This window comes from Argentina silus (assembly GCF_951799395.1).
Source record: "Argentina silus genome assembly, chromosome: X".
Taxonomy (NCBI): Eukaryota; Metazoa; Chordata; class Actinopteri; order Argentiniformes; family Argentinidae; genus Argentina; species Argentina silus.
The window spans coordinates 37810537-37830874 of NC_139653.1; the positions used below are offsets into that span (position 1 = coordinate 37810537).

The window sequence follows — 20338 nt, forward strand, 5'->3', positions numbered from 1 at the left end:
ATTCTGATTGGCTGAGAGGGGAGAGCGCGTATTGGGTGGGAGGGGGGAGTCCTGGTCCGAGAGAGCGGGAGAAAAGGAGGACCACGATCTTGCTCTTCTCTTTGATTTATTTTTCCCATGAAAGTTAGGGCACAGTCTGGATATTAAACTATCGCTTTGCACTGGAGTGCCCACGTCTATCTTTATACATACGGCCTTACAGAATTGGTGACAGCGGTGGTCTTTTTACTAAGGAAAGGACGGACTAACGTCGAAATCCATGGACTAGTCACTAGTGGATGTTCTTTGGATGTTTGTCTGCGCAGCTAACTTGCTAGGACTTGCATCGTGAGTCGACACGGACATATACAACCAGTTGATTCGGACTGCTACATTAAATAACTTTGGGACTTTTTGTTAATATCTCAGTGAGTGACTATTCGTTTTACTGTGTGTAGCTCGTTTATACGCAAATGAGTTGCTTTTCCCAGCCACAGTCATGACCATGTGCTTTCTTGCTGTAGACTAGCCCCCAGCTCCCTGCTAGCTATCTTAAGTGCGCACGTTTTGTGTTTTTTCTCGTGATAGCCTTGTGCCAACTGACTGTGCACCATTGTTTCATGGACAATAGTCTTCAAAGCTGTGGAGTTATGCGTGATACTACATGAGGACATTGAACACATGGACAGGACTGTATTGGATTGAACATGCAGCTGTTTGTTGGAGTGAACGTGTCAGATGGAGAAACTAGAAATTGACAGTGGCAGACGACACGTTTTCACATGGCGGACGCAACAGGGAATGGACCAATGGGCCTGCCATGCCGGGGGAGATGGAGTAGTGTGCTGCGTCGCTCACCGGCCCCGCAGACCACAGATCGACCGGCCCACCTGGAAACCTCTCTATGACGTTATGATTCATGAGAAGAAGTCCGCTTGGGTGGCGGAAGAGGTTGTAGACAATGGCATGTACTTGGTCTAGTTTGTGTTATGCTTGTGTGATACTCGACTATGCATGGCAAAAACTGAGGGCTCGGTAAACGTCACTCGCTACATCCTCCGTATCATTCATGCACAATAACTGCGCAGACACCTCCAACTTGTCCCATTATAATTGCAACTTTATTTGCGCAATATCAGCGCATCCACAGTTTGAAACACATAGCGGCTGTCACATACCCGGCATCTCATTCATTCATTCAGTGATACAGAATAAACACAAGTAGCGAACGTAATCTCAGGTAATAATAAAAACGTAGAATAAAGTATAGAAAGGGAACATGTCCGGGCGTACAAAAAGACGTCAGCTTACCGACGAGGAAATAAGGGAGTTATTTTTGGACGTGGATGCTGAAGATGCTGCTGACGAACCTGCGCTAAATGAAGTTGAACCAGACGAGCAGTCATCGGACGATGAGGAGCTGCCAGAGAACCTGACGGCCCTTGATGAAGCGTGAGGTGTTTTCTTGGAGGAAGGGGGACTTCAGGCCAAAGGCCATCAGGTTTTCAAGGGGGTTGTCAGGGTTAAGGAGGCAGCCAGGAAAATAGCACAGATGCAGAATGCTTCAAAATGTTTATCACCCCCTCCACTATTTAGTCTATAGTGACTGAAACAAACTGCTATGCCCAGTCACTGAGGGTAAATGGTTAGCTAAATGGGTGGATACAACTGTGGCAGAGCAGTCTTTTTCTCTATACTTTTTCTCATGGGTCTCGTGAAAAAACAGAATGTTAGAGACTACTTTACCACCAATCCAATGCTATCGACCCCCTTCTTTGGTACCATCTTCTCCCAGGACCGCTTCCTCCTGCTAATGAGAGCCCTGCATTTAGCGTAGAGGCGGCCCAATGCAGCCCAATTATTCAGGCTTTTAATCAAATTTTTTATCCCCACCAAAATTCATTCAGGCAACGAAGCAGTTGCTGCTTCGGACGTCATATGTCACGTGATTTTTTTCGCACCAAAGCAAGCTTTGAAGCAGTGCTTCGATAAAATTGTTGGTCAGTGTTTGACGTATCGAAGCTTCAGTGTCAAACTGCCATCACTAGATAAGACGTCCGCTTGGGTGGCGGAAGAGGTTGTAGACAATGGCACATTGTAGACAAAGGCTGGCCTTTTTCTATATTTCCTGTGTGTGAGAATGAAACTCTGTTGGTGGCTGAGGCTATGCCCGAGGTGACATCGGCTGTGGTCGTGGAGGCAGTAGATGCTGCCCCCAAAGCCAAGCTGTTTTTTTGGGTTGAACTTAGACGTTGTTGCCTTAAGACTAAGAAGGCAACGATATGCAGCAGGACAGGATGCAGAGGTCCCCTGTGGCTGCTGCTTCCCCTACTGGGAACTTTTTGAAATACATTATTAATAAATAAGATATTTTCTGAAAAAAACTCTTGTTTATATTTTTCTTTCATAGTTGGCTTAGAAATATAGGATAGATAGGTGCCTGGCTGGTAATTTACCCTAATAGCCTACTGAAAAGTGTCTGCAGTGAGAGTTTAGTTAGTTTAGTTTATTAGGATCCCATTAGCTGTGGGCTCATGCAGCAGCTATCCTGAGGTCCACACATAACATAAAACACATGACAAAATAGGCTACAGAACAGTTACAGACTAATTATAGGAGAGTAACACTGATTAACACAAAGACAATACTACATTAATTTAAATCAAGTGTACAGTAAACATGTTCCCCACGAATGATGTAGTTCTCTTCTATAAAAGGAGAGTGATGGAGAAGCCTGATAATGAAGCAAGACGTTTATTCATAAACGTTTTACTATGACACTCTGGTTGTCTCTGTTATACAGCTCTGTGTGCCCGTTGTGCACACTCATAGGGTGGTCTTTTTTCTTGGTGCCTTCTGTGACCACATTTTTTAATTTTTATTTGGGCACCATTAGGCTGCTATCATACTTACTCTATTGATATGACGCCTTCACTTCACCAGTAGGCTGCACAGGCAAATTATTTGGTTACAAATGTGACTGGCTAATAAACCTTACTATAGGCCAAGTTTCAGGATTAAATGATGCTGCATAACAGACTTCACTCACAAAATATTATTCCCAAATTTGTTTGCTATAGGCCTACTGCATGAGTAGCCAGACAGAAAAGCGTGGAGTACTTATTTGATTAATTATCAGTCATGCACACACACTACCCTGTGCCTGTTACAGAGAATATGATTGCTTACTATAAATATAAATCAAATTAATCTGAAATATTCAAGATCAAGCAGGTAGTTATGACAAGAAATGCATTACTGTAAAACACAAAAATGCCAACAAAAACAGTTTTTCTCGATTGCTTGAGCACATTTCTTGAAACAGTATTAAACCTTTCAAAACAGTTAGCACATTCCCGTAAATATATAACACATGTGCCAAAACACCACATTTCTTTTGCAAAATGGTACTATAACTCAAAGCTTACTAAATCAGTGCATTAAAGTATCCTTTGTCATCTAATGAGAAGTTCATTCCACCAAACAGTAAGAATTTCACTCAGCAGAAAAACTTACTACTATATACTGTAGTTTATGGTAGTACTGCACCTGTTACAGAGAATATGATTGCTTACAATAAATATAAATCAAATTCATCTAAACTACTCAGAATCAAGCAGGTAAATTGCATTACTCTAGAACACAAAAAGTGCCAACAAAAACATTTACAGTGATCTATTCTCTCCTGTCTGCCAGGCCACACGTTACGTTACTGATGTGACCTGTTTCATTTGTGATTACAGAATGATTGTTAGTTGAACTGCAAGGTGCAGTTCAAGGGGAAGGCATAAAAAAGTACTGTCCCCAGCGTGATTCGAACCAGCAACATTCGGGTTACAAGTCGGTGACCCTTTTATGTCATTTTCGTTTCACAAAATGCACTGTTCTCATGTCTCATTCAGTAACTGTTGGTGACCATCTGTGGCATTTTAGCAACCACACTCTCGCAGTTCGTTGGGACGAAACACATTCTAGTTAAAGAATAAAACTGTAATACTATTTGGTAATTTGTGAATAACATTTTTAAGTAATAATATAAATAAAAGTATTATAAAAGTATTTCAAGTATTTTGGAGTCTCTGTATGCTTGGGTTTCAGAAAAAAAGAGGAGGGTGGGACATGTCAAAAATGATTGTAGGTCAAACACCTAGAGTATAAGCTCTAAGAAAATACTTTTACCAACACCCAGTTTATTAATTATGGGCTGCATGGTAAGTAGGATGGTGGGGCATATCTCATGTCACACATCATAACACGAGGTGCAAGCATTCAGAAATGGTATGGTTTGTATGATCAGTTTCCCCTTATAAAGGGGAAATACACTATGGTATTTTTTGGTCAAAGCAATGCATCAATGGTGATCAAGTATTATAGACTACAATTTAATCTGACTCCAATAAGATTAGTAGGTTGACCTCGAATGTAGTTTATCAACTAATAACACATGAGTAAGGCTAAGAAGGGCTACGGAGGAAAGAGATATGAATGGTGGTTTATTTAACAGTTACCAATAACCTTAAATGTAACCAAGTAAACCAAATGAAAGAAATCAAGTTACATAGGTTAAAACCAGATAAAACAGAGAAGTTGTCTTTGTGTCTTCTCCCAGACAATAAAGTTGAATCTAATCTAATCCGGGAATGGCTCATGACCCCCCCAAGTCCCTATTGCTCAACCTGGGATCGGACGAAAATTGATCAGAAAGAAGGACGCCCCCTGGTGTTCACTGGCCTGAAGTTTTATTTACAGAAATGTCATGTATAAGAATTGATTGAAATCCACTTGGCTGCTGAATGTTGTTTGCATTATTTGCATAGTTTGAGTTGATGTAGATGATTAGATTAGATTAGATTAGATTAGATTAGATTAGATTAGATTAGATTAGATTCAACTTTATTGTCATTGCCAAGCCAGTGAGAGACTCTTATTGTGATGGGAATTCTTTGGGGATTCTGATTGGCTGAGAGGGGAGAGCGCGTATTGGGTGGGAGGGGGGAGTCCTGGTCCGAGAGAGCGGGAGAAAAGGAGGACCACGATCTTGCTCTTCTCTTTGATTTATTTTTCCCATGAAAGTTAGGGCACAGTCTGGATATTAAACTATCGCTTTGCACTGGAGTGCCCACGTCTATCTTTATACATACGGCCTTACAGAATTGGTGACAGCGGTGGTCTTTTTACTAAGGAAAGGACGGACTAACGTCGAAATCCATGGACTAGTCACTAGTGGATGTTCTTTGGATGTTTGTCTGCGCAGCTAACTTGCTAGGACTTGCATCGTGAGTCGACACGGACATATACAACCAGTTGATTCGGACTGCTACATTAAATAACTTTGGGACTTTTTGTTAATATCTCAGTGAGTGACTATTCGTTTTACTGTGTGTAGCTCGTTTATACGCAAATGAGTTGCTTTTCCCAGCCACAGTCATGACCATGTGCTTTCTTGCTGTAGACTAGCCCCCAGCTCCCTGCTAGCTATCTTAAGTGCGCACGTTTTGTGTTTTTTCTCGTGATAGCCTTGTGCCAACTGACTGTGCACCATTGTTTCATGGACAATAGTCTTCAAAGCTGTGGAGTTATGCGTGATACTACATGAGGACATTGAACACATGGACAGGACTGTATTGGATTGAACATGCAGCTGTTTGTTGGAGTGAACGTGTCAGATGGAGAAACTAGAAATTGACAGTGGCAGACGACACGTTTTCACATGGCGGACGCAACAGGGAATGGACCAATGGGCCTGCCATGCCGGGGGAGATGGAGTAGTGTGCTGCGTCGCTCACCGGCCCCGCAGACCACAGATCGACCGGCCCACCTGGAAACCTCTCTATGACGTTATGATTCATGAGAAGAAGTCCGCTTGGGTGGCGGAAGAGGTTGTAGACAATGGCATGTACTTGGTCTAGTTTGTGTTATGCTTGTGTGATACTCGACTATGCATGGCAAAAACTGAGGGCTCGGTAAACGTCACTCGCTACATCCTCCGTATCATTCATGCACAATAACTGCGCAGACACCTCCAACTTGTCCCATTATAATTGCAACTTTATTTGCGCAATATCAGCGCATCCACAGTTTGAAACACATAGCGGCTGTCACATACCCGGCATCTCATTCATTCATTCAGTGATACAGAATAAACACAAGTAGCGAACGTAATCTCAGGTAATAATAAAAACGTAGAATAAAGTATAGAAAGGGAACATGTCCGGGCGTACAAAAAGACGTCAGCTTACCGACGAGGAAATAAGGGAGTTATTTTTGGACGTGGATGCTGAAGATGCTGCTGACGAACCTGCGCTAAATGAAGTTGAACCAGACGAGCAGTCATCGGACGATGAGGAGCTGCCAGAGAACCTGACGGCCCTTGATGAAGCGTGAGGTGTTTTCTTGGAGGAAGGGGGACTTCAGGCCAAAGGCCATCAGGTTTTCAAGGGGGTTGTCAGGGTTAAGGAGGCAGCCAGGAAATAGCACAGATGCAGAATGCTTCAAAATGTTTATCACCCCCTCCACTATTTAGTCTATAGTGACTGAAACAAACTGCTATGCCCAGTCACTGAGGGTAAATGGTTAGCTAAATGGGTGGATACAACTGTGGCAGAGCAGTCTTTTTCTCTATACTTTTTCTCATGGGTCTCGTGAAAAAACAGAATGTTAGAGACTACTTTACCACCAATCCAATGCTATCGACCCCCTTCTTTGGTACCATCTTCTCCCAGGACCGCTTCCTCCTGCTAATGAGAGCCCTGCATTTAGCGTAGAGGCGGCCCAATGCAGCCCAATTATTCAGGCTTTTAATCAAATTTTTTATCCCCACCAAAATTCATTCAGGCAACGAAGCAGTTGCTGCTTCGGACGTCATATGTCACGTGATTTTTTTCGCACCAAAGCAAGCTTTGAAGCAGTGCTTCGATAAAATTGTTGGTCAGTGTTTGACGTATCGAAGCTTCAGTGTCAAACTGCCATCACTAGATAAGACGTCCGCTTGGGTGGCGGAAGAGGTTGTAGACAATGGCACATTGTAGACAAAGGCTGGCCTTTTTCTATATTTCCTGTGTGTGAGAATGAAACTCTGTTGGTGGCTGAGGCTATGCCCGAGGTGACATCGGCTGTGGTCGTGGAGGCAGTAGATGCTGCCCCCAAAGCCAAGCTGTTTTTTTGGGTTGAACTTAGACGTTGTTGCCTTAAGACTAAGAAGGCAACGATATGCAGCAGGACAGGATGCAGAGGTCCCCTGTGGCTGCTGCTTCCCCTACTGGGAACTTTTTGAAATACATTATTAATAAATAAGATATTTTCTGAAAACACTCTTGTTTATATTTTTCTTTCATAGTTGGCTTAGAAATATAGGATAGATAGGTGCCTGGCTGGTAATTTACCCTAATAGCCTACTGAAAAGTGTCTGCAGTGAGAGTTTAGTTAGTTTAGTTTATTAGGATCCCATTAGCTGTGGGCTCATGCAGCAGCTATCCTGAGGTCCACACATAACATAAAACACATGACAAAATAGGCTACAGAACAGTTACAGACTAATTATAGGAGAGTAACACTGATTAACACAAAGACAATACTACATTAATTTAAATCAAGTGTACAGTAAACATGTTCCCCACGAATGATGTAGTTCTCTTCTATAAAAGGAGAGTGATGGAGAAGCCTGATAATGAAGCAAGACGTTTATTCATAAACGTTTTACTATGACACTCTGGTTGTCTCTGTTATACAGCTCTGTGTGCCCGTTGTGCACACTCATAGGGTGGTCTTTTTTCTTGGTGCCTTCTGTGACCACATTTTTTAATTTTTATTTGGGCACCATTAGGCTGCTATCATACTTACTCTATTGATATGACGCCTTCACTTCACCAGTAGGCTGCACAGGCAAATTATTTGGTTACAAATGTGACTGGCTAATAAACCTTACTATAGGCCAAGTTTCAGGATTAAATGATGCTGCATAACAGACTTCACTCACAAAATATTATTCCCAAATTTGTTTGCTATAGGCCTACTGCATGAGTAGCCAGACAGAAAAGCGTGGAGTACTTATTTGATTAATTATCAGTCATGCACACACACTACCCTGTGCCTGTTACAGAGAATATGATTGCTTACTATAAATATAAATCAAATTAATCTGAAATATTCAAGATCAAGCAGGTAGTTATGACAAGAAATGCATTACTGTAAAACACAAAAATGCCAACAAAAACAGTTTTTCTCGATTGCTTGAGCACATTTCTTGAAACAGTATTAAACCTTTCAAAACAGTTAGCACATTCCCGTAAATATATAACACATGTGCCAAAACACCACATTTCTTTTGCAAAATGGTACTATAACTCAAAGCTTACTAAATCAGTGCATTAAAGTATCCTTTGTCATCTAATGAGAAGTTCATTCCACCAAACAGTAAGAATTTCACTCAGCAGAAAAACTTACTACTATATACTGTAGTTTATGGTAGTACTGCACCTGTTACAGAGAATATGATTGCTTACAATAAATATAAATCAAATTCATCTAAACTACTCAGAATCAAGCAGGTAAATTGCATTACTCTAGAACACAAAAAGTGCCAACAAAAACATTTACAGTGATCTATTCTCTCCTGTCTGCCAGGCCACACGTTACGTTACTGATGTGACCTGTTTCATTTGTGATTACAGAATGATTGTTAGTTGAACTGCAAGGTGCAGTTCAAGGGGAAGGCATAAAAAAGTACTGTCCCCAGCGTGATTCGAACCAGCAACATTCGGGTTACAAGTCGGTGACCCTTTTATGTCTTCCCCTGACAACATACCCTAAACGTAACCAGTCGAAGTTAATTCCTAAACTTAACAAGTCGAAGTTAATGCCTAAACTTAATCAGTCGAAGTTACCCAAGTCGTAATTCAGATAACTCTTATGCAACGTGTCTTACGTTTTTGAGGTATCTTACGTCAAACAGGTGGTCAAATGCTGGTATTACGATCCGCTGGTTCTGACTTCCATATTTAGCTGCCAGTATACCTACACAATACGAGCACGCAGATCGTATTCTTTGGTTTGCAGAAACGATCCCCCAGAATATAATAATTTGGAGACTGGGTTGTTGAATTTGGCATGATATTCTAGGCTTGTTGAGTGCTTATATTATTATAGACAGTTTTTTATTTGTGCAAATATGCATATTCCAACATTCCCAGTGAAATCCTGATTGGCAGGACAATGGAAATATTCACATCATATTCAATTATCCCACCCACTCCTTGTCGGAGACTTGCTCTCCTCCACCTCTACGCTAACTGAAACTTTGCTGAACGAAATGATCAATTTAGTGGCCATGCCCACTAAAACTACGTGTTGCGCAACGCTCTTTAGCGAAAGCAAATTGGGGCCATAAGTCTGAAACTTGAAAATATACATCACATATACTGTACACAGGATGCAGCGTGGTGTAAACAGTGCAATGAAATGCTAACTTGGAAGCTTCCTCTCAACAGTGCAATATGAAGTTAGCACTACAATAAATAGTAATAAATAGGGGCGCTCGGGTGGCGTGGCACACTGGGGCGCGTGCCATGTCGTCGCGGGGTCCCTGGTTCGGTTCCGGCCATCGACGTGTCCTGCATGTCATCCCTCCTCTCTCTCTCACCCATCCTTCCTGTCAATCTCTACTGTCTCTATCCCAATAAACCAGAAATGGCCTAAAACATATTTTATAAAAATAAAATAGTAATAAATAGCAGCAGTGACGTGTGTGTGTGTGTGTGTGTGTGTGTGTGCGCGCGCGCGCGTACGGGTTAGGGTTAGGGTTAGAGAGTGTGTGTGAAAGAAGTGTATACAGTGCCCTCCATGAGTTTTGGAAAAAGGAAGCATTTTGTTTTACTTTAGCTCTATACTCCAACAGTTTGGAGTAATCAAATGATTACTATTTGGTTAAAATAGAGATTCTTAGCTTTAATGAAATGTTTTATTTTTTCAGGTTGGTTTCACCACTTAGAGTGAAAATCATTACAATACAATCATTGTATTGTAATGATCATTTTAATACATAGTCAATATACATAGTCAATCATTTACAATCATTTTAATACATAGTCCCCCTATTTCAGGGCACTTGATTCTAGGCTTTGCATTTGCCTTTGGAAATTTTTCTGAAATATCAGAAAAATCAATCAGAAACAGAGCCAAAGCCCTATACTTACAAAAATCAACAGTTTGTAACATAATTGAAAAAGAAAGAAATCATTGGTGAGCTCAGCAATCGCAAACAGGCTGGGAGGCCAAGGAAGACTTCTACAATGGATGACCGAAGAATGCTCACCATAATGAAGAAAAACAACAAAAACAACGGTCCCACAGATTAGGAATACTTTCCAAGAGGTAGGCGTGAATGTGTCAGAGACTACCATCCACAAAATACATCACCAGCCGAACTACAGAGGCTTCACTGCAAGGTGCAAACCACTAGTTTGCAAAACAAAGATGGTCAGGTCACAGTTTGCTTAAAAAAATATATACCTAAAAGGCCTGCAGAGGTCTGAACAATGGACAGATAGGATGAATATTATCATGCACCAGAATCGAGTTCTACAAGGCCATCATTGAGTCCATCCTCAGCTCATCGACCACCATCTGGTTCGCTACCTCCACTGCCAAGGACAAAGGCAGACTGCAGTGGACCATTCGGTCAGCCGAGAAGATCATTGGCTGCAACCTGCCATCTCTCCTGGACCTGTTCCACTCCAGGACCAGTAAGAGAGCAGGCAAGATTATAGCTGATCATGGTCACCACCTCTTCCATAGACTTCCATCCGGTAAAAGGTTCCGGTCAATCAAGACCAAAACCTTGCGCCACCTGAACAGTTTCTTCCCCATGGCAGTTGGGCTCACAAACAAGCTCCCTGCCGCTCACTGACTTTGGGACTTTTTTACTTTTTGTTTTATTGTTCTATTTTGTAAAATAGTAAATTTGTTATTGCTATTTTGTTAATATTTTGCTATTTTGTAAAAAATGTTGTCAATATTTGCTATTGTTTTTTATGTCCCATGCACCAACCTCACCAAGTCAATTTCCTGTATGTGCAAATATACTTGGCCAAATAATTCTGATTCTGATTGCAAGTTAACTTGTCATGATTGATGATGTTACTACTGACAGCAGCAGCAGAATGTATTATTTATTATATGTATAATCTGAAGTGTACAGAAACAGCTTGTCTACTCGAGTACAACCAAATGCCTCCAAATTCATTGGATGGTGCTTTATAATACAGTAAGACAATGACCCCAAACAACAAGTTGAGAGTTTTTCAGGGCCAAAAAGTGGAAAGTTATTGACTGGCCAAGTCAATCTTCAGATTAAAATTCTATAAAAAACTATTGAACAACATGCATTTCATTTCCTGATGAAAAGATTTTAGGCAAAAAGACCTCAAAACAAACAACAACTAAAGATGGCTGCAGTACAGGCCTGGCAGAGCATCACCTGAGAATATACCCAGTGTCTGGTGGGGTCAATGGGTCACAGATTTCAGGCAGTTATTGCATGCAAAGGATTGTCGACCAAATACTAAACATGAGTACTTTATTTGGACATTATATGCATATTTCCAATATGTATGGAGCCCTGAAATAAGAGAATATGTTCTATATCTATTTTTTTGCATGTTCTATATTCTTCTGATATTTCAGCCTCATAATGGCTTCCTTGACTTTCATTGACGTCTCTGTAGTCCTCATGTTGACAGACACCAATAGCAGACTTCAAACACAAATGTAAAGGATAGAATCAGGTGCCCTGAAATAGGGGGACTATGTATTAAAATAGTTGTACTTTCTAAATGGTGAACCCGATCTTAAAAACAACAACATTGAATTAAAGCTGAGAATCTCTACTTTGACTGAATATGAATTGTTTATTTCATATCCTAAACATGTCATAATAGGGTGAGAGCTAGGAGTGTAGCCTAAATACTTTGTATGACAACCCTCATGGTTGAAACTCACTTGATATGTATATTAAGTGTTGTTGAGTAGATTGATATGTATATTAAGTGTTGTTGAGTAGATTGATATGTATATTAAGTGTTGAGTAGATTGATATGTATATTAAGTGTTGTTGAGTAGATTGATATGTATATTAAGTGTTGTTGAGTAGATTGATATGTATATTAAGTGTTGAGTAGATTGATATGTATATTAAGTGTTGAGTAGATTGATATGTATATTAAGTGTTGTTGAGTAGATTGATATGTATATTAAGTGTTGTTGAGTAGATTGATATGTATATTAAGTGTTGAGTAGATTGATATGTATATTAAGTGTTGTTGAGTAGATTGATATGTATATTAAGTGTTGAGTAGATTGATATGTATATTAAGTGTTGTTGAGTAGATTGATATGTATATTAAGTGTTGAGTAGATTGATATGTATATTAAGTGTTGTTGAGTAGATTGGCAGTAAACATCATGTTTAGCCTTGGAATGTTATTAGTGTTCAGTGTTCAAAATTACATGTAATTGCACGAATATGTACATTGTAATGATCAAAAGTAGTTTTTTTAAAAATTGTACATACTTTCTGTTAGGTAATATTTCCTTAATTCGTGAACATTATCTTTAAATATTGTGATCCCATTACTTTACAGTGATCTATTACCTCGCGCTTTTATTTTGAAGTCGCGAAAACGAAACTGGAAGTGTTATTGTCGGAACGTGCCGGTTTTCATCGTTCAGAGAACACAGTTGTAGTCTTCTTCCTAGACACTTCCGCCCAAATGCGCTGTGCGCAATAGCCTGTGGACGAGGTTATGACGACAGTGTAGCAGCAACAGTAGGCTACTCCCTGCAATCACGCCATTTCGCCTTGTAAGGCATTTCGCCCATCCACGAACTATCTTAACTGAGGTGACAGTATAACAAAAAGCAGACCTGTGTCGTTTCAGCATTTGTGCAAACGTGATTACTTTTACCAATATATTCCAAATGCAAAGCCAAGTGCACATGCTCTTCAAGTACAAGGAGAAATAAAAAATGGGACGTAAAAGTGGTTAACACAGTTGACATTTTGGAGCGCGCAAGGCTCTTAAACACACCCCTGGATTCCGAGTGGGTCTCGTTGTCACCACAACAACAGGACGCCAAAGCAGACTGCAATGGAAAGGTCCAAACACGTCCTGTCTGATTTCATTGTATTGTAGATTTTATTTCTGGTAGAATGCCTCCTAAGAAAAAGGAAAAAGGAAAAGGAAAGATCAAAAAGACAAAAAAGAAGAAATCAGAGGAGGGTACTTTTCCTGCTTTTTCTTTTCTCTATGTTCTGTTGTTTTAATTTGTTCGATTATTCATTCTTTTATATCGTGATCCATTTACTGTTAGGACCCAAATTATTGTTACGCATATCGTTTTTTATCATGTGCTTATGTAGGTGCAAATGAATTTGAGGCGAAGTACAGGCGCAGTGTGCTGGATGTTACAGTTCTGAAGGATCATCTTGGTGAGAGTCTACCATCCATGGGTCCCACATGACTCCTATAAAAAACTACTAACTGATTATGTGTATTTGAACAACCATAACTATGAAATTATGTTATAGTATTTCAACATGCCTGCCTTGTGTGTCAGCTCTGAGGGGTGATGTGGCCCAGCAGGCCCAGTCTCTCAGCTGTGAGCTAAGATCCCATGTGAGAGACGTGGAGCAGGAGCTGCAGCAGGAGAGACAGGACAGGAGGGACGTCAGTGCAGGTCTATTTAATCCAAAACATATCAAACATAATACCCTGAATCCCAAATCATCTCTTATAACCTTCCTGCCTTGCTGAAGGTAAGTTCTGTTTGCAGGCAATGGCTGTCATCAGTTATGATGCCTTTAGCTTCTCAAGTCCCCTGACACACACTTACCAGGTCCTCCTAACCTGCACCATTGATCCTGGCTGCCTGCTTGGTAACGCACAGGAGTTTGTTGAGGTTTTGCTTCACGAGTCCATGCAGCCAAGCTTTAGAGGTGAAGGTGATGACTGACTATCACACTGGCAGAAAGATAGCACAATGTCTCAACAAGAGACAGGTTTCGCAAGAAATATGATTTGATATTCTGTTTGGGTTATTGCCAATGTGGGTTCCAAGGTATTCTGTAGCCTAGATCGGAGGATTGGATACAGTAGGTACAGTATAATATTCTAGTTAGCTCTAACTTGTCCTCTGGTAAGCTAAGTGTAATTATGTTCATATGGCGTACACCTAGTTTCTGAAAGCCAGACATGTCGCTTCTCACAAATTGCATATGCTACCGCATTAGCTGGTAGGTAAGTGTATAGGGGGTTGATTTGGGATTCAGGTAGGCTACTGGACATGGTGTTCTTACCCTATACAATATTCCTCATTATTAGCTTTGTTTATTATGTCCCCTAGACAAATAAACTATTGGTATCATCATCTACTCAAAGACAGGATTAGGTGGCAATGTGGTTAACACTTTCATTCCTACCAGATCTGACCCGTCAGTATAAGACCATGCAGACAGACATGACAGTCAAAGTGAGGAGGCTGGAGGACGAGGTCTGCTTGCTGAGAGAGCAGCTTGGTAAGATACAGTAATGGCTGTTCCTTAAGTATGTCTAGTTCAACATGTAACATGTGCTGTTATAAGACATGATATGTGATGAGAGAGTTTTGCCGGTGTGTGTTCAAGGCATAACATGTTTGTGTGTGTTTGTAATGGACCAGCTCAGTGCCACGCAGAGTTGAAGTCAGAGTGTACAGAGCGTAAGCAGATTCAGCAGGAGAAAGATGCAACCATCACTGACTTACAGAGCAAACTGGACAACATGGAGGCAGACTATGAGAAGATCCTACATGTAGGTGACTTGAGTTAATGATCTCAAGATCTGAGGATGAGAGAAAACGATTTTGGGCGCTTAGTGGCGTAGTACACTAATGCGCATACCACGGAATCGCAAGGTTCCTGGTTAGATTCCGACCACAATATTTTCATCATTTTACAACACACCTTTGACTGCCTCTGATGCAATGCCTATTTACTAGTAAACAATGCCCCACCTGAAGTTCCCCTTTGGAAAATAAAGTTATTCTATTCTATTCTATTTTGTCCTGCTGTATTTCCAGGACACCTTGGACAGTCTGCTGTCCCACCTGGCTGAAGCTGGGCTGAGATGGGAGGAGGAAAGCACGGCTGTACACCAGGAATGTAAAGACCTGCTCTCTGAGTTTGGCCTGAACCCGCTGGACATCTGAAGGGCTTTTAACAACAGCCCCACTGAATGGAGTTTTCTGTACTGAATCATTCACTGTACCCTATCTGTTATGTATGTATGCATATCCCATCACTCATATAAAAAAAAAAAAAAACATAGAACCAGATTCAAGTGTTTCAATGGTTGCTCAAATGTGCGACATGCACAGTATATATCTTGTGTACAGAAGTAAGAACATCTTTTTTGGTCTGTGAGAGATCTCATCATTTCCACATGGCCACAAGATGATGTACAGTATCATAAATGTCCACCAGACTGATGGGTTTTCACAGCAACAATGCCAGGACCAATAAATACACTTTCACACTACACTTTACACATAGACTATGTGTAAAGTGTAGTGTGAAAGTGTATTTATTGGTCCTGGCATTGTTGCTGTGAGAGCTCATCATTTTCTCACTTAGCTACCTCAGAGTTTGGCTTGACTTGAGCTTTTACAGGATCATAAACGTCCAGCAGAGCACATCCTCTATCTGATTCAGAGTTCTCCAGGTCTGTTATTGAAATCTAGTGCTGTACCTCTAACGTCCACTAGATGGACACTGCACAGTTATCATTTGCATGGCTGGTACTGTAGGTACTTCGCTGGTAGAGAGAGGGCTGCAGATTTCACCATGAAAGCTACTGTACGAATGGCAACATTATGTGTAATACTTGACTGTGTAGGCTTATAATAGAGCACCACCTGAAACCAGAGTCTAATAATTGGGATTGTTAACATCCCAATTATTAAGGTAACATCTCATCCTAAAACTGACAGGACAGGCCAAGTAAATGGGGGGGGGGGGGGGGTCAACAAGAAGTCCCATTGAATCATTAGATGCCAATTATTACCAGTACAGTTTCATCATAGTTGCACGACAGGAGGAAACAACATGGTTTCCTAACTGTGTTCCAAAAGGAGGAAGACAAATAATTGTTAAAGCAAAAATGAATGGCCCTGGAAATTAAAAAGTACTTTCAACATCCTGCACAGATTAAACGTAATGTCCCCCAAGGGAGAAGGGATAAACAGAGTTCACTTTCAAACATTCTCATTTGCCAGTCTTCTGATGGCCTGCTGTGGTTTCTTTAGTCTCATCTCTGGCTTAATTAGTAATTTACTTAGGGATTAGGATAATTCTCTTCTTACGAACAATTAATACATGAAGTCTGAACCTTTATCTGAGAGCCAATATTTCCTGCTTTAACCAGAGGAATTACACTCGCTCTCTCTCTCTCTCTCTCTCTCTTTCTCTCTCTCTCCCCGGAGCCTGTAGGTGTCTCTGTTGGTTTACACTTTGATTGTCTGATTCTTCCGGTTCTGCAGCCCAGTGCCCCACAGAACTAACTGATAAAACAACCTACTTTGCCTGTACTACATGAAGAGGGATGAATACAGACATATAGTATGAATGCAGTTAATGTATTTGTCTTTGTGTGTCCCAGTTGCATTGCTGTGGACTGAATTTGATTGATTTAATTGAACTGTGTTGATTCCTACAGAGAAATTGAAATGGAAACTGATTGTAACCCCTTCATTAATTCTATTCATTAATAGAATCACATACAAGTGAAAAGTGTGTACAGAGTTTGTATACCAACAAACACAAATCTACCAAACTCCAGTCTCTGTCACGTTCCTACTTCCTTGGCTTATAGGACTGTAGGACAAATCTAAGATGGAATGTGTGTGTGTGTGTGTGTGTTCTCATATGTGTGTGTGAGTGTGTGCATGTGTGCATCCGTGTAGCAACATTTATGTGCAGTCTGATGCCTCTCACACTCTGGCTGCAAGGCAATCAATGTTCCCCCATCTGAGGCCCATCGATCAGAGCAGTAAAGAACAGGCAACCAAACACAATAAATTAACCTCCATTTTATTTCCCTGAAAGAAAAATTGTTGTCTGGGAACAAAAGCCCCTGCATACAGCCCATGACAGCCTTTCACCTGGGAAACATTCCCAACACCACTGTTTGCCCACTGAATACAAACCCTCTTGACATACAGCAATGGGTAATTGCACAGCATTGCCAGCAAATCAATAAAAACACTTGCTCCTTACAATTTGTGTCCTAGATATTTGTCGCTAACCAGTTATCAATGGTCGTTTATGTTGTTGATTGATCATCAGGAATGGATACAGGGACACATGGATATACAGTGTGGATACAGATAGAAATCTTTACTATATAATTTGGATGGTGTGGCTTGATAATAGGCTGAATGGTCCCATATAATTTGTGGTCAGACGACTGAAACAACAAAACGTATGTACTGTATGTTCTAATGTATGTTCCAAGTTTAGAATAGTTCTTGAGGTGGTTAGAAAATGTATACTATAATCCTATACCACCCATGATCCACTACACAGAGCATTCTGTTACCATGTATTATATTACCTTTGGCTGAGCTCCAGGAAGGCAGAGTAGTCTCACACACCTCCACCTGCTCCAGTGTTGATGATCCGCTTCTGCATCTGGGAGGCCGTAAGTGTGGGTGTGTGTGGGTGCTTAATTCATGGATCGCAAGCAGAGAGGCTGAGGGGTAGGACTATTTCTTGACAGGTGGAGCTCAGCTCAGCACACAGGCATGCATGCATGCACACTTGCATGCGGGCACAACACACACACACACACACACACACACACACACACACACACACATACCCACACACACACACACACACACACACACACACACACACACACACACACATTATGTATTGACAGGTGGTGCAGTAGGCAATGCCAACTCTAATACAGATGGGGATGGAGACAGGAGAGAGAGCATGGTGGAGAGGGAGAGCTGGGGGTGGTAAGGGGTGTGAGGTGTGAGGTGTAGAGCACCGTATGCTCCACAGTCAGGGAGAGAGGAGAGGAAAACCCACAGAGGACTGACTGACTGATCGAGTTGTGAATTTCTCCTCATTAGCCTTTCTTAGGAGTTCTACTCACAAGCCTTCACTGTTGAACTGATTAACTAAACACAGTGCATTGGGAAAGTATTCCCCTTAACTTTTTCCACATTTTGTTATCTTACAGCCTTATTCTATAATTCAATTCAGTTTTTTCCTCATCAATCTACACACAATGCCCCATAATGACAAAGTGAAAACAGGTTTTTAGAAATGTTTGCTAATTTATTAAAAATAAAAGTATTCAGACCCTTTGCTATGACACTCGAAATTGAGCTCAGGTGCATCCTGTTTCCATTGATCATCCTTCAGATGTTTCTACGATTTGATTGGAGTCCACCTGTGGTAAATTCAATTGATTGGACATGATTTGGAATGGCACACACCTGTCTATATAAGGTCCCATAGTTGACAGTGCATGTCAGAGCAATAACCAGGCCATGAGGTTGAAGGAATTGTCCGCAGACCTCCGAGACAGGATTGTGTCGAGGCACAGATCCGGGGAAGGGTACAAAAACATTTCTGCAGTATTGAAGGTCCCCAAGAACACAGTAGCCTCCATCTTTCTTAAATGGAAGAAGTTTGGAACCACCAAGACTCTTTCTAGAGCTGGTGGCCCGGCCAAACTTGGAGTTTACCAAAAGGCACCTCAAGGACTCTCAGACCATGAGAAACAAGATTCTCTGGTCTGATGAAACCAAGATTGAACTCTTTGACCTTAATGCCAAGCGTCACATCTGGAGGAAACCAGGCACCGCTCATCACCTGGCCAATACCATCCCTATGGTGAAGCATGGTGGTGGCAGCATCATGCTGTGGGGATGTTTTTCAGCGGCAGGACTGGGAGACTAGTCAGGATCGAGGGAAAGATGAACAGAGGAAAGTACAGAGAGATCCTTGATGAAAACCTGCTCCAGAGCGCTCAGGACCGCAGACTGGGGCGAAGCTTCACCTTCCAACAGGACAATAACCAAAGCACACAGTCAAGACAACACAGGAGTGGCTTCGGGACAAGTCTCCGAATGTTGGCCCAGCCAGAGCCCGGACTTGAACCTGATCGAACATCTCTGGAGAGACCTGAAAATAGCTGTGCACCGACGCTCCCCATCCAACCAGACAGAGCTTGAGAGGATCTGCCGAGAAGAATGGGAGAAACTCCCCAAATACAGATGTGCCAAGCTTGTAGCGTCATACCCAAGAAGACTTGAGGCTGTAATCGCTGCCAAAGGTGCTTCAACAAAGTACTGAGTAAAGGGTCTGAATACTTATGTAAATGTGATATTTCAGTTTTTTTATTTTTTATAAATTAGCAAACATTTCTAAAAACCTGTTTTGGCTTTGTCATAATGGGGTATTGTGTGTAGATTGATGAGGGGGAAAAAATGAACTGAATCCATTTTAGAATAAGGTTTTAACGTAACAAAATGTGGAGAAAGTAAAAGGGTGCATAATAATAATGCACTGTATGTCTGAAGACTTGGAGAATAATGAAGAAGACACATTTTACCCCCCTGGTTGCAACACCTATTCCTGTAAAAACTTTAGTTATTCTGACCGAATGTCTATTGGATCAGCTGGATAGTCAGAATATGGTATTGGATCAGCTGGATAGTCAGAATATGGTATTGGATCAGCTGGATAGTCAGAATATGGTATTGGATCAGCTGGATAGTCAGAATATGGTATTGGATCAGCTGGATAGTCAGAAGATGGTATTGGATCAGCTGGATAGTCAGAAGATGGTATTGGATCAGCTGGATAGTCAGAATATGGTATTGGATCAGCTGGATAGTCAGAATATGGTATTGGATCAGCTGGATAGTCAGAATATGGTATTGGATCAGCTGGATAGTCAGAATATGGTATTCCAATGCTAGTGTTGACACTAAGGCCTAACGACAAAAGGACAGACAAGAACCCTCAGAAGGGGGCGTTAGGTTTTTAGAAATGTGTTTATAGTGGAATAAAAATGACAACATAAGAAAATAAAGCATTATAAAATATAGCAGCCAGACCCTGCTGTCCTACCCAGGGCTCCCCAGCCAAGGTCTTGGTGTGTTTCTGAGAGATTTGTTTTAATTCCAAGCCAACTCCCCTTAGCCTTCTAGGTAATTGGCAATCTTATTCCAACTACGCTTGATTTAGCGTCTGTGTAAGTGTTTTTACTGCTTAAGAAGTTGGTATCTGGTGCAATGAAAGCCT

At 41.3% G+C, this 20338-nt stretch overlaps 1 protein-coding gene across 2 annotated transcripts; it reads left to right on the top strand.

Moving 5' to 3' along the window:
- The first annotated feature begins 12957 nt into the window (after nucleotides 1-12957).
- On the top strand, nucleotides 12958-15315 carry drc12 (dynein regulatory complex subunit 12 homolog). Of its 2 annotated transcripts, none has more exons than XM_083695248.1 (6): nucleotides 12958-13253; nucleotides 13394-13462; nucleotides 13591-13710; nucleotides 14456-14548; nucleotides 14692-14826; nucleotides 15091-15299. In XM_083695248.1, exons 1-6 carry the CDS (start codon nucleotides 13184-13186, stop codon nucleotides 15123-15125), a joined length of 522 nt encoding a protein of 173 aa, XP_083551374.1. In that variant the 5' UTR covers nucleotides 12958-13183; the 3' UTR covers nucleotides 15126-15299. The 2 variants fall into 2 exon arrangements, with proteins under 2 accessions (XP_083551374.1, XP_083551373.1); XM_083695247.1 differs by having other exon boundaries at nucleotides 12964-13253; nucleotides 14692-14822; nucleotides 15091-15315.
- The last annotated feature ends 5023 nt before the right edge of the window (nucleotides 15316-20338 follow it).

Bases quoted from the DNA above. Each gene is read 5' to 3' on its own strand.
- drc12 (XM_083695247.1), top strand. From the start codon at position 13,184: ATGCCTCCTAAGAAAAAGGAAAAAGGAAAAGGAAAGATCAAAAAGACA. The intron at 13,711-14,455 runs GTCTATTTAATC...CATTCCTACCAG, and splicing joins CAGGAGGGACGTCAGTGCAG to ATCTGACCCGTCAGTATAAG. The intron at 14,823-15,090 runs GTAGGTGACTTG...CTGTATTTCCAG, and splicing joins ACTATGAGAAGATCCTACAT to GACACCTTGGACAGTCTGCT.